The sequence below is a fragment of the Petaurus breviceps genome, unplaced genomic scaffold, assembly GCF_028583685.1.
Source record: "Petaurus breviceps papuanus isolate PSGF00001 unplaced genomic scaffold, PetGlider_PUasm1.0 186, whole genome shotgun sequence".
Lineage (NCBI taxonomy): Eukaryota > Metazoa > Chordata > Mammalia > Diprotodontia > Petauridae > Petaurus > Petaurus breviceps.
The window spans coordinates 37,687,383-37,702,266 of record NW_027185798.1 but is presented as its reverse complement, the minus strand read 5'-3'; the positions used below and the strand labels follow the sequence as shown (position 1 = coordinate 37,702,266).

The 14,884-nt window shown below is 40.3% G+C and overlaps 1 protein-coding gene across 1 annotated transcript; it reads right to left on the bottom strand.

Moving 5' to 3' along the window:
* Positions 1-10,064: 10,064 nt before the first annotated feature.
* LOC138162796 (glyceraldehyde-3-phosphate dehydrogenase-like) lies at positions 10,065-11,338 on the bottom strand. The gene has a single exon (XM_069090235.1). It carries the CDS (start codon positions 11,277-11,279, stop codon positions 10,278-10,280), a length of 1,002 nt encoding a protein of 333 aa, XP_068946336.1. The 5' UTR covers positions 11,280-11,338; the 3' UTR covers positions 10,065-10,277.
* Between the last annotated feature and the right edge of the window lie 3,546 nt (positions 11,339-14,884).

The following is a 14,884-nucleotide window of genomic DNA, read 5'->3' as shown; positions in this document are numbered from 1 at the left end:
ATATGGTGCCTGGTATATAGTAGGTGCTTAATAAGCGCTTATTAAATATTTGCTGCTTATTGACTGTCCTTGTCTCTGTGCCTTTACTCATGCTCCAACCTGTAACACCTCTTCTGATTCTCTCCTCCTATGCATATCTTTCCCCTCTTTCAAGACCCAGTTTAAGCCCAACTTCCCTTTCTATTGTTCCCATCAATTACTGTGGCCCTCTCTCCCCTTCTTGAGTCTGCTAGAGAACTAGCAGGACCATAGGGAACATTTGGTCTAACTCTCTCATGGTCTAACTCTCATCTCATTATAGGAGAGAAAACTGAGCCCTATCAAAGTTAGGTGACTTGCCCAAAGTCACTAATGTTTAGTCACTTCAGTCATGTCTGGCTCTTTGTGATCCCATTTGGAGTTTTCTTGGCAAAGATACAAGAGTGGTTTGCCATTTCCTTCTCTAGTTCATCTTATAGATGAGGAAACTGAGGCAAACAGTTAAGTGACTTGCCCAGGGTCACACAGCTAGGAAGTGTCTGAGGGCAATTTTGAACTTTAGAAGAAAAGTCTTCTTGACTCCAGGCTTGGCCCACTGTGCCACTTAGCTTCCCAAGGTTATAAAGCTATTAAATAGCAGAATCAGGATTTGAACTCAGATCTTCTGATTTTACAAATTCAGTGCACTTGTTGTTATATAATCTGCCTCATTCTTTAGCTGCCTTATGAATATCTCCCTGGAGATCATCCATCTGTCAGCATTAGTTATGTACTTTGTGCAAAGTGCCATGGGAAACATCAAGGAATATAGGTTATAGTACATGCCTTTAGGTTTATAATGCCATCGACAAGGTCAGATGTAAACAATGAAAGGTTAAGTAGCAACTTAAGAGTCAAATAACACTAAATGGCAATTATACGATAGATGATCATAAAGATAAATTGTCAAATGCAGGTTAGAAACAATCAGTCAACACGAATTAAACATCTACTCTATTCTAGGCACTTTATTAAGCTCTGCAGCAGAATAGTCTTTCCCTCAGTGGAACTTACTTTCTAAGGGCAGTGGCATCAAACTCAAATAAAAATGGGGACCACTAATTCATACACAAGGATCCCTACCACTACATACCAACTTAGTTTTAGCATGCAATGTTATATGTATTTTATTGTGTTTTTAATTATCTTGTTAAATATTTCCCACTTACATTTTAATCATTAATAATTATACTGAGAAGTATAATGGACAGTTCTGGTTTAGAAGATGATAAAGTTATTGTAGGTTGGTATGATTGAAAGCTCCACAGATTTGTGTCTTAGAGAATCCTAGGACCTCGGAGGAGGGAAGAGTCTACTGGGTCACCTAGTCTGACTCCCTCTCTGATGTAGGAAATGTTTCTACCCCAGATAGCTCATGTATTATACTGGAGAGAGCACTGGACTTGGAATCAGGAAGACTTATGGTCAATTCATGCCCCAGACACTTCCTAGCTGTGTGACATTGGGCATGTCTCTCTCAGCCTCAGCTTCCCCATCAATAAATTTGGGATAATAATAGCACTTACCTTCTAGGGTTGTTGTGAGGATCAAACGAATAAGATAATAAATATAGTAAAGGTAACAGGTAAAGCTCTTTGCAAACCTTAAAAGGCTATAAAAGTGTTAGCTATTATTGTCCATTCCACCCTAAGTTCCCTCCCAGGCAAAGCCAAGAGGGCAGAATGAGAAGCAGCATTTTTTTTTTTTGCTTTATGGAGAGGGGAAGGTAGGGCAGTTGGGGGTAAGTGACTTGCCCAAGGTCACACAGCTTGTTTTTTGTGTTAAGTGTCTGAGGCCGGATTTGAACTCAGGTCCTCCTGACTCCAGGGCCAGTGCTCTATCCACTGCACCACCTAGCCACCCCTAGAGAAGCAGCATTTTTGCTTAGCTCTCCAGCACAACTCCTCTATAACAATCTAGAAAACATACCAGACCAAGTTCTGAGTGAGAATGCCAAGAAAAAGCTAAAATGGGTCATTTTTCCAGTCTAGGGCAGTTTGGGAAGATAGACAGAAAGGTCTGCAGATACTGGGGTAGGGGCAGGCCAGGAGCAATTGAGACAACAGAGCTTGTTGTGGTTTAGTCCTTCAGTTGTGTTCAACTCTTCTTGACCCCATGGAATACAGCATGCTAGGTCCTTCTGTCCTCTAGCATCTCCTAAAAGCTGTCCAAGTTCATGTTCATTGTTTCCCTGATACTATCTATCCATCTCATCCTCTGCCATCCCCTTTTCCTTTTGTCTCCAATTTTTCCCAACATCAGGGTCTTTTCCAATGAGTCCTGTCTTCTCACTATGTGGTCAAAGTATTTAAGCTTCAGCTTCAGTATTTGACTTTCCAGTGAATGGCCTGAATTATTTTCTTTAAATATTAGCTGCTTTGATCTCCTTCTTATCCAAAGGACTTTCAAAAGTCTTCTTCAGAACAACAATTTGAAATCATCAATTTTGTGATGCTCAGCTTTCCTTATATTCTAACTCCCACAGCTATACATTGCTACTGGAAAAACCACAGCTTTGACTACACAGACCTTTGTCAACAAGGTGATGTTTCTGCCTTTTAGTATGCTGTCCAGATTTACCTTAGCTTTCCTTCCAAGGAGCAAGCATCTTTTAATTTTATGGCTACAATTGCCATCTGCAGTGATCTTTGAGCCCTAAAATATAAAATCTGACACTACTTCTATATATTCTCCCTCTATCTGCCAGGAAGTGATGGGACCAGTTGCCAAGTTCTTAGTTTTTTTTGATGTTAAGCTTCAAGCCACTTTTATACTTTCCTCTTTCACTCTTACCAAGAAGCTTCTTAATTCTTCTTCACTTTCTGACTTCACATATCTGAGATTGTTGATAGTTCTCTCAACAACCTTAATTCCAGCTTTTGATTCATTCAGCCTGGCGTTTTGTAGGGTGTACTCTGCATGTAGTTGTAATAAGAATGTAAATTTTGAAGATCTTCCCTGCCCCTATGCTAATGTGCACCTGAAGCCTGGGGTGGGAGGCTTGTTTTTCAGTAGATACTTCTTGATTGGCCAGTGAGTCAATAAGGTTGTTACATTCTCTGAGCCAGGAGAAGGCTATATAAGCCCTGATGTGTAGCTTTGTTCTGGGACTCACTTTGAGAAGTATTCTGTGATTTGATCTGAATTCTGGGAAGCCGTTGTTGAGAGTCCCCCAGCTTTGAAAAACCCAGAATGTGGAAACCCAGATGTTGACTGGGTATGGATGTAATAGTTGGACAGTTTGGAAATCTGTCTACTTGATGTTTCTGTCTTGATAATTATGCCTGTATACTTTGAGGTTCAGGGTGCTGACCTTTTCTCCTGAACAAGGTAAACGATATATGTCTGACTGATTAAAGTAAGCTTGTTAACCCATTTTGAGTTGCTTTCCTTTAACAAAGCAGATCCAAGAACCTGTGTGAGCAGGCACCCTGGGGACACTGTGGTGCTTGCTGCTACTGTAGTTGAAATAAATAAGTTGACAATATACAGCTTTGCAGCACTCCTTTTCCAATCTTAAACCAATTACTTGTTCCATGTTTGGAACTTTTGTTTCTTGATCCACATACAGGTTCCTCAGGAGTTAAGTGGGATGATTTTGTATTCCCATCATTTTGAGAACTTGCCACATTTTGTTGTGATCCACATAGTCAAAGGCTTTAGTATAGCCAGTGAAGCAGAAGCAGATGTTTTTCTGGAACTCCTTTGCTTTCTCTATAAGCCAGTGAATGTTGACAATTTGGTCTCAAGTTCCTCTGTTTCTTTGAAAACCAGCCAGCTCTTTTGGTAATTCCCCATTCACATATTGCTGAAGCGTAGCTTTGAAAATGTTAAGCATAACCTTGCTGGTATGTGAAATGAGTGCAATTGCTTGGTTATTTGAACATTCCTTGGTATTGTCCTTCTTCAGGACTGGGATATAAACTGATCTTTTCCAATCCAGTGGCCACTGTAGGTTTTCCAAATTTGCTGTGCTGTTGAGTATAGCACTTTAACAGCATCATCTTTTAGGATTTTAAATATCTCATCTGGAATTCCATCACACCCACTACCCTTATTGTTAGCCAGGCTTTTTTTTTCTTCACTTTAAAATTTTAAAAGAGTTAATAGTATTTTATTTTTCCCAATTTCATGTAAAGACAATTTTCAACATTTATTTTTTGAAAGATTTTGAGTTCCAGATTTTTTCCCTCTCCAAGATGGCAAGCAATCTGATATAGGTTATATCATGTAAAACATATTTCCACATTAGTCATGAAAGAAGAAACAGAAAAAAAAACATGAAAAAAGAAAAAAAAAGTGAAAATAGTATGCTTTGGTCTATATTCAGACTCCATTCCTTCCACTGGATGTGGTTGGGTCTTTTAGAATTGCCTTGGATCATTATATTGCTGAGAAGAGCTAAGTCAATCATAGTGGATCATTGCACAATGTTATTGTTACTGGATACAACGTTCTCCTAGTTCTAGAAATGTTTTTAAGGTCCATTTGATGTCACTTTCCAGGATGTTTGGCTTTAGATCAGTAACCACACCTATCATGGTCATCTGTGATATTAAGAACACAGCACCCAGTGACAGAACAGGTGTTGAGACAGGGCATCAGTACAGGAAGCACTGGGGCAGAAGGGGGATCCCTGAATTGGTGCTGGGTGCAAGAATGAATGGCCTCTGGTAGCTCAATTGTCTATTACCCAGTTCTGGGTCCTCAGATCCAGGGCAGAGAGGAGAAATTAGAGGGAACATAGGCCTGCCCTAGTTGTGTACTGAGAAAGGAACAAGTTCCAGAAATGTAGCCATGTGGCCTTGAGCCTAGGAGCAGAGCAGAGCAGAGGAGACTCAGTTCTAGATTTTAGCCTGGCTTCTAAATTTGCAATGGAGAAACCAGAACAGTAGTCCCAGACCAAAGAGGAGTCAACAATGCAGTAATGCAGAACCTGCAGCCTCTGCCAGCATATTAACAGTGATTGAGTATAGCATCTGTCTACTGAAACTCAACCACATGCAAGTCAACTGCTCCAAACCTGTGTCAGGAACTTACAACTGGACGGCAATAAATGGAATTTCCTTGGATCACACTAATTTGGGAGCACCAAAAACATGTAGGTCCCCAGAGTGAACTATGAAGATGGCAGAAGAACATGAAAAGACAGATGCTCTGGCCAGACGTTCCCCACCCAACCATCCAAGAAGTACACAGAATCCAACACTAAAATGAAGTGCAAAATCAATAAGCAGGCTAGAAGAATAAGCAAACAAAAGAACCAAACCATAAAGAGCTATGATGACAGGGAAACTTAAGAAATAGACACAGAAGAGAAGGATTTGAAAACATCTATTAGCAAAGTCTCAAAAAAGTACAGGTTAGACACAAATCCAATAAGAATTCCTAGAAGAGTTAAAGAATGAGTTTAAAATTTAAAAAAATGAGAGTTAAGGAAGAAAGATATGACAAGAGAATTAGCAGCATGGTAAAAGAGGTACAAAACCTTCCTGAAAAAAATAGCTCCACAAAAATGAGAATAAAGAGAAGCTAATGATCCCATGAAATATCAAGAAGTAATGAAACAAAGTAAAAAAAGACTGAAAAAAGAGGAAATTGTGAAATATAGGGAAAAAACCAACTGACCTGGAAAACAGATCAAAGAAAAATAATTTAAGAATAATTGGACTACCTGAAAGCTATAAACAAAAGAGCCTAGATGTCATCAAGAAATTATGAAAGAAAACTTCCCAGGTATTTAAGAGCCAGAGGGCAAAGTAAACATTGAAACAAATCACCAGTCACCTTATGAAAGAAAACCCCAAATGAAAAAATCCCAAAAATATTATAGCCAAAATTCAAAGCTCCCAGGTCAAGAAAAAAGTACTGTAAGCATCCAGAAAGAAAGAATTCAAGTGCCAAATAGCCACAGTCAGGATAGTACAAGATTTAGCAACCAGTGTTCTGAAGAATAGGGAGCTTGGAATATGATATTTTGGAAGGCAAAGAATCTAGGCTTAGAACCAAGAATAACCTACCCATCTAGACTGAGTATAATCCTATAGGGGGAAAAATGAATCTTTAATGAAATAGAAGATCTTTGAGTGTTCCTAATGAAAGACCAGAGCTCAACAGAAAAATTGACAGGCAGGCATAGTACTCAAGAGAAACATAAAAAGATAAAAATAAGTGAGAAATCATAAGAAATTAAACAAGGATAAATTGTTTACACTCATATATGGAGATGATACATGTAACTCCTGAGAACTTTATCATTGCTAGGGGTCTTTCTATTACATTTGGACAATCTCAAAAGAAGAATGGAAGAGGGGGGAAGAGGAATGCACTGGGAGAGGGGTGAAGGGAAAGGAATAATGAGGAAAATTATCTCATAAATGGAATGTGTTTATGGAAAGAGTTTATACAACAGATAGGGCAATATGGGAGAGATGAGGAGGGGCTACATTTGAACTTCACTCACATCTGAACTGATTAAAGTTCACATCTGAACTGTTTTTTGGGGGGGCAGGGACACAACTCTTTTAATCTTTCTTGTATTGAATTAAAATCCATCTCTTTGTCACTTCCAACCTTTGGTCCTATTTTTTCCTATGGAGTTACTCAGAGTACACGTAATACCTGTTCTACATGGAATCCAATAGAATATTTGATGACAGTGGCTGTATCTTCTTTTAAGTCTTCTCACCCTTCTTGTTTGCCCTACTTTGGATATGCTCCAGCTTGCCAAAATCCCTCTTAAAATGTGGCACCCAGAACTGAATATTATATTCTACCTATGGTTTGGCTAGGGCAGAACACAGTTGAATTTTTTACTTCCCCTTTTCTGGATTTTATACTTCTATGGATGTAGTCCAAGACCACATTAGCTTTTTTTTTTTGGCTGCTAAGTCATCTTATTGGCTTATATTGAATTTATAATCAACTACAATGTCTAATTTATAATCAACTACAATGTCTAATACTTTTTCATAGGAACAGCTGCTTAGATAAATCTTGCAATTCTTTATTTGTATTGTTGATCTTTTTAAAGTGTAAAAGCAAGATTTTTCATTCATCCCTCTCAAATTTCATATTATTTGATTTAACTAATCTCTCATTCATTCTCTATCATCTTAGACTCTGAACCTGTCTTTTAAGGTATTAACTAAATAGCATATTCTGAAGGGACTATAGGATCCTGTCAATTTCCACAGCTTTTGTGGATCTTCAGATGCCTCGACTCAGTCTAGGCTAAACCTCATCCCTCCCCTAACCTTCCAAATTACTTCTCCCCCTGCATGTCACCTCATACTTTACTGAGAAAATAGAGGCTTTCACCTTGAGCAACCTCTTCTCTCACACTTTGAATTTATTTCCCATTCCTTTCTTCTTTTCTCCAGTCTCTTTTGAAGAGATGACTCCTCAGTGACAAGGCCAAACTGTACTTGCACATTTTATCTGCTCCCTTCTTGTCTGAAGAATGCCTTCAATCATACCTCATTTTCTGCTAGTCTTCAATCTCTCCTTATACACTAGGTACTTCCTTGCTTCCTAAAAATATCCCAGGTTTTCCCCATCTTTAGAAAATCCTTGTTTGACATCATTCTACATCTCTCTATTCTTTCATAGACAAATTCATAGGAAAAAGCTGTCTATATTTATCACCTCTATTTTCTCTATACTTACTTCTTGACCTCTTGAAATATAGCTGCAACCTCATTACTGAACTGAAATTGTTCTGCCCAAAGTTACCAATTATCTCTTAATTGCCACCTGCCCCTATGGCATTCTTACTCTGAAATATCTATCTGTCCACCATGTCCACCCCTTCTCCAATTCCTCCCATGGCCTCCATCTTCTGGAGGACTCAGGTCAGTCAAGCTTTACTACCCTCCTGGCTATGTTTCTGACTTTCTGGACTTCAAAACCATGTCCCCATGCAGGTACTCTTTCTCCCCTTAGCTCTCTTTTGTGTTTGTCTCTGCACTGCTGTTCCCCCCCCCCCTCATTAAAATGTAAGCTCCTTGAAGAGAGGCGCTGTCTTCCTCTTTGCTTAAATTTTTATTGCCAGCACTTACCAATCAGTCAATCATCATCACCACAATGCCTGGTACAGAGTAAATGCTTAATAAAGACTTTGGATCTTGCCTTCCTTCTCCATCCTTCACACAAGTGATATTCTTAAAGCACAGCTATGACCATATCAATCCCCTTCTCAAAAAGTTCCTGTTCTCTCTAACTGCCTCTAAGTTAACATATAAATTTTTTTCTTTGTCATTTAAAGTCCTTCACAATATGGTTCCATCCAACCTTTCCAGACTTACTACACTTTATTTTTCTTCATACACTCTATGGTCTAACCAGACTACTTAGTGTTTCTCATATACAACCTTCAATTTCCAGTCTCCGTGATCCTTCTAGCCGCTAATGCCTCTACCACTGAAATTGACTAGATTTTATTTAGGATTTGTTTTAAAGTTTATTTTACAGATATTATTTATTTTTATTTTTTGCTTTTTGGAGGGCAATTGGGGTTAGGTGACTTGCCCAAGGTCACATGGCTAGATATTTTGTGTTAAGTGTCTGAGGCCGGATTTGAACTCAGGTCCTCCTGACTCCAGGGCTGGTGCTCTATTCACTGCGCCACCTAGCCGCCCCTACAGATATTTTTGATATATTAACATATATGTGTATGTATGTATTGATGAATGTATATATCTACATATACATATATGCACACACTTCACCCCCATTCTCCTTCCACACACACAATCTCTATCTACACACACACACATACACACAAACACACTTCTGTGTGTACATATTGTTCCTGCCCCAAATAAAATATAATCTTGAGTGCAAGGACTTTTAAATTATTTTCTTTGTCTTTCCAGTTCTTAGTAGATCACCTAGAATGTGGCCACTTAATAAATACTTGTAGATTAATTTATGAATTCTAGGGATTCCTGTTCTGTGTTCCTCTTTGTTCTATGGTTCTACCAATCTGACCAGTACTGAGGCTTAATATTCCATTGCTATTACATCTCTATTCTCCTGCTTGATTTTTTATAACACCAGGTGTGCCTGCTCTTGGGCAGCTAGATGGCACCATAGTGGATAGAGTGCTGGGCTTGGAGTCAGGAAGACTCATCTTCCTGAGTTCAAATCTGGCCTCAGATACTTACTAGCTTTGTGACCCTGGACAAGTCACTTACTCCTGTTTGCCTCAGTTTCTTCATCTGTAAAAATGAGCTGGAGAAGGAAATAGTAAACCACTCTAGTATCTTTTCCAAGAAAACTTCAAATGGGGTTATGGAGAGAGTGGGCAAGACTGAACAACAAAAAATGTCTTTTCTGTTAGATATCCATTCTTCTCTCCAAGAAGCCCCAACACACCATTGAGTTTTGTGGTAGGGATTCCTTTATAAGGGAAGGGCAAAGATCACAGCATATACAATATAAAGTTACCAGCATCTTTGAAAATTATATGATCAGTAGACATGACTGGAACTAACCTTTGTAATTTCACATACATATTCTTAGCCCAGAGCCCCCAGAATCCCCATGGCCACTGGCATGCAGGAAATTGGAGTTTATGTAACTCTATGTTCACTCAGTGTGTCCTAAACTTGAGGAGGTGTCCTCCCAGGAAATTCTGACTCTTCACCTTCCATCTTGCATCATCTGGCAATTATATTAATAGAGTTACAACACAGTCTGTCCCTCCTGTGAGTCAACAAGGGACAACCATGCCTACATCTGCCCTGTTATTTATACATTCTTAAATGTTCACTTTGGTACTTATATTATCACTTATCCCATACCTTCGCTATCAGAAACACCATACTGGTTATTTCATACAACAAGGACATATGGAAATCCTAGGTGAAGAAAGTCCCTCTGCCAATTCAGTGAAGCACCGTCTTTGAAATTTGTAGTCTCAGAGAGCTGCCTAGAACAGCTTAAGTGACTTAGTGAGAGCTCAAGTGACTGTCCAGAGCTATGCAGGCAGTATGTGTCAGTCTGGTCCAAACCCAAGGTTTTCTGGTTCTGATGCTGGCCTCTTTCTTTTTTTTTTTTGCACTGAATATGTTGACTTTATTGATGGTACACAATACAGGACTCTAGGCTTCTTCCCCCTACTACAGGGGTGCTTTGGAACAAGGATGTGAATGGGACATGGGATCCCTAGTATAGGAACACAGGTTAGGAATGTGGGCTCCCCAGTGGTGGATTTCCTCTTTTTGGCTGGGGATGAAGATCCATGGCTTTCCACTTTACTCCTTGGAGGCCATGTAGACCATGAGGTCTACTACACGGTTGCTATAACCATACTCATTGTCATACCAGGAAATGAGCTTGACAGAATGGTCATTGAGGGCAATACCAGCACCAGCGTCAAAGGTAGAAGAGTGAGTGTTGCTGTTGAAGTCACAGGATATAACCTGGTCCTCTGTGTAGCCCAAGATGCCCTTCAAGGGTCCCTCTGATGCTTGCTTCACCACTTTCTTGATATCATCATATTTGGCAGGTTTCTCCAGGTGGCAGGTCAGATCCACAACAGATACATTGGGAGTAGGAACACGGAAGGCCATGCCTGTGAGCTTCCCATTCAGCTCAGGAATAACCTTGCCTACAGCCTTAGCAGCACCAGTGGAAACAAGGATGATGTTTTGGGAAGCACCACGCCCATCACGCCACAGCTTACCAGAGGGGCCATCTACTGTCTTCTGGGTAGCAGTAATGGCATGGACTGTAGTCATGAGTCCTTCCACAATGCCAAAGTTGTCGTGAATGACCTTGGCCAAGGGGGCCAAGCAGTTGGTGGTACAGGAAGCATTACTGACAATCTTAAGGGAATTATCATATTTCTCATGGTTTACTCCCATCACGAACATTGGGGCATCAGCAGAAGGGGCAGAGATGATGACCCTCTTGGCTCCACCCTTCAAGTGAGCCCCAGTCTTTTCCATGGTGGTAAAGACTCCAGTGGACTCTACAAAATACTCGGCTCCAGCGTCTCCCCATTTAATATTGGTGGGATCCTGTTCCTGGAAGAAGGTAATGGCCTTTCCATTGATCACCAGCTTCCCATTCTCAGCCTTGACAGTGCCCTTGAATTTGCCATGAGTGGAATCATATTGAAACATATAAGCCATGTAGTTGAGGTCAATGAAGGGGTCATTGATGGTCACAATGTCTACTCCACCTGAGGTGAATGCAGCCCTGGTCACCAGGCACCCAATACGGCCAAATCCATTGACTCCGACCTTCACCATCTTGTTTCAGGGATGCGACTTAAGCAGCAGAACCTGGCACCAAGCTAGGGAGAAAAGCCGAAACTGGCCTCTTTCTGATATGCCCCCTGACTTTACCCATGACTAATTCTCTGTAAATTTCACAAAGAAAATTAAATTTCTACAGTTAAACAGAAAAAGCCTATTCCCTCTTGCACATTGTACCTCTTGGATGACTATCATGTTCCCCCATTCCTTTCTTCTCTGGACTAAATCCTCTCCAATCCCTTCTACCTATCCACTCATTGTGTGGGCAGGAAAGACCTTTTAACTGGCTGCTGAAGTGGAATCCAACCCCACACACCCCAATACACAGATATAGAGTCAGATGTGTGTTAATTTCTGTGAGGGAAGAGTTTTATCAGAACGCATGCATTTCAAATTTCCCAATAACTGTAACAGTCCCCTGGGCTGCTCTGAGCGTATTTTTGATAGGTTCTGAGGATACCATGTCTGGCCTAATGGGGGAGAATGTGAGTCAGACAGATTGATGTGAACTCACATAACTGGTGGGCGGGGAAGTCTCCAAACTGCCTACTTCTTGCTGGGTCTAACTTACATAGGTCTCCCAGGGTAAAACGAACAGAATGGGTTGTACTGTGTCAGCAGTGGAAAGAAGCTACTTCCTTTGAGGCCCACAGAGAGAGAGAAGATGGGCCTTGAGAATTCAGTTTAACTCACTTTTTAAAGCTATGGATTATATACTCAAGATCCTTGAGAACAGGATCTGTTGCATTTTTGTTTGTAGCATAGTAGACAAGTATATGCCTATTGATTGTTTCATTCTCTGTATTTGCATTCCCAATGCCTAGCATGGTCCTGGGCTTGCAGTGGGTATTTAATAAATATTGATTGATTGATCATGTGCAAGAAATTATGCTAATTCTTGGAGATTAAAAAAAAAAAGAAAAATTGAAATAATTCCTGCCTTCAAGAGGCTTATATTCTGCTAGAGGACTACAACAGAAAAGCAGAAAGGTATAATCTAGGGGGGAGGCAAAGTAGGGAATATTTGAGTAGGGACATAGTACTGATAGCTGAGGAACAGGGAAGGCTTTAGTGAGGAAGTGGTCATGTGACTGGGCCTGGAAGGAGAGGGAGAATTCTTTCTCAAAGTCAAATCAAGTCAGCAAGTGTTTAATAAGGGCCTACTATGTGCCAGGCTGTGCTAAGCATTAAAAGGCAGGGATCAGGAAGGAGTGCTTTCAGCCCTGGGGACTCAAATACTCAAATTGCATGGAGGGAGGAGATGACATGTCCACTTAGGAGAATGTTTGACCAGGATGAAGAACACCTAAAGAATAATAAAATGAGATAAACCGGGAGAGGTAGATTGTAGCCAGAAGGTCTGAATGTCAGTCTGAGGACTTTGTATTTTGTCCTAAAGAAGAGGGTGGAGTTTCCCAGAGCACCTGAGAAGGCTTGGGAATTTCTCCTCCAGGTCTGGGAAATCATCATCAACCTAACTCTGATGCCCTACCACCTCATTACTGTGTCAGTCAGCTGATGCCTATGGGCATACAGTGAGAGCTGGCCAGGAATAACAGTCTTCAAAACATGGTGAAAGACACAAATGAAGACAGGAGAAAGGCATACTCTGCCCCCAGTATATTGACAAATAACCGGCTCCAAACACGCAATGCCATTATCTCTGAGTTACGGAGTGTGATAAGATGAGGGAGGAAGCAGGTCCTTAGGTGAGGTGGGGTGAGGTAAGCTGTTTTCTCAGCCTTGGAATTCATGTTCTTTCTTTGGTGCCAAACTCAGGCTTGAAAACATCGCCTGCTAAGAGGTCAGCTTCCAATATGTAGCAGGAAAGCATTCAACTCAGGGTTAGTGCAAAACAGACTTCAAATAAGGGATAAGATCAGAAGTGTTCCAGATTTGGAGTCAGCATTCCTGGGTTCAAATACCACTGACGACCTGTGGAGACCCTGGACTGAGGTCTCTAGGTCTTGGACCCTTATCCTTCAAATGAAGGAGCTGAATGAGATTCAGGTTCTTAACCTGAGCTCCATGAATTTTAAAAACAACCATTTTGACAGTTATATTTCTATATAATTGTTTTCCTTTGTAATCCTATATATTTTATGTATTTAAATCATCGTTCTAAAAGGAGTGCCAAAGGGGCCTGTGAACCCCCCCCCCAAAAAAAAACTGTTAAGAATCCTTAGACTAGATAATCTTTAAAGTGTGTTCCAGCTGGATTCCTGTGATTGTAAAGCTCCTAAGAAAGACACAGGATGTGAAAAGGTTGTATGCTCTGTGACTGCACTTGATGTCAGAGTAAAAACGGAGTTAAAACCTAGAGTGAGGAGGCAGCCCAGTGAGCAAATAATCCTTGCAAACACCACATCCTGGCCACTGCACACCCAGTTCCTGTTTCTGTGTGGCTAAGTCCCTGGCTGCATGCTCTCCTAATTTCCCTTACAAACTCCCTTCACTCCTTAGGTTGGTTTATGGATCTATTATGGGTATTCTTTCTCCCATAAACCTGTTGCTTGTGGATTTTTAATCTGACCTAGTTTCCTTCTACAACATTTACTACGTGCCATTTACCCTCTGGCTTAATTGGTTGATGGTCCCTTTATTCAATGAAGGTTCCCTTTTCTCACTCACAATTAAGAGTGTCTCCCAAAGGCAGGGCTCTCAAATATGGGCTTATATAGTTGATTTAATGATAAAAGGATATAATCTAGAAGAGCAAACATTCCTTGGTGTAGAAGAAAACCAAAAATTAGTCTAGGGACTGAATTTTCCCACTTTCACACCACATGCGATTACAAGACCCATCCCTAGAGCCTTCAGGTTGGACATGACTTTCTCATGTGCAGCTTTCTCCTGTTACCACCAAATCTGTGGCTACAATGGGGATGTCTGCCCTGGAGGATTTTTTGGGGGGGGGTATTTGATTTTCCTTTTTCAAAATTTATTTATTTATTTAAAATATTCTTTTCTTTTTAAATTCTTAGAAGGCAAACAAAATGATATTAACTATATATGTGAAATAAAATGTACATGCAAAACATATTTCCATATTAGTTATATCACAAAGAAGCAAAAAAAAAAAATAGAACCAAAAGTTTCAGTTTGTACTCAGAATTTATCAATTTGCCCAAAGGTATTTTCTTCAGGCAAAAGAAATGAAAAGGAATTCCTTTCTAAGTTAATTTGTATGAGGGTTGTCTCCAAGGATCTTTTGACCCACCAAGAGGAAACCAAAGTCAACTTTCTTGATGACTGATTGTAGGATAACAGTATATATGTATACATGTATATATATATATATATATATATATCCTATGTATATATGTATACAGACACACACATATACACATGGTATATAAATTTTTCTCTATTTCCCTCCCTTCCTCCCTCCTTTTTTCCCTCCCTTCCTTCCTTCCTTCCTTCCTTCCTTCCTTCCTTCCTTCCTTCCTTTCTTCCTTCCTTCCTCCCTTTCTCCCTCCCTTCCTTCCTTCCTTCCTTCCTTCCTTCCTTCCTTCCTTCCTTCCTTCCTTCCTTCCTTCCTTCCTTCCTTCTTTCCTTCCTTCCTTCCTTCCTTCCTTTCTTCCTTCCTTCCTCCCTTT

Bases quoted from the DNA above. Each gene is read 5' to 3' on its own strand.
- LOC138162796 (XM_069090235.1), bottom strand. From the start codon at position 11,279: ATGGTGAAGGTCGGAGTCAATGGATTTGGCCGTATTGGGTGCCTGGTG.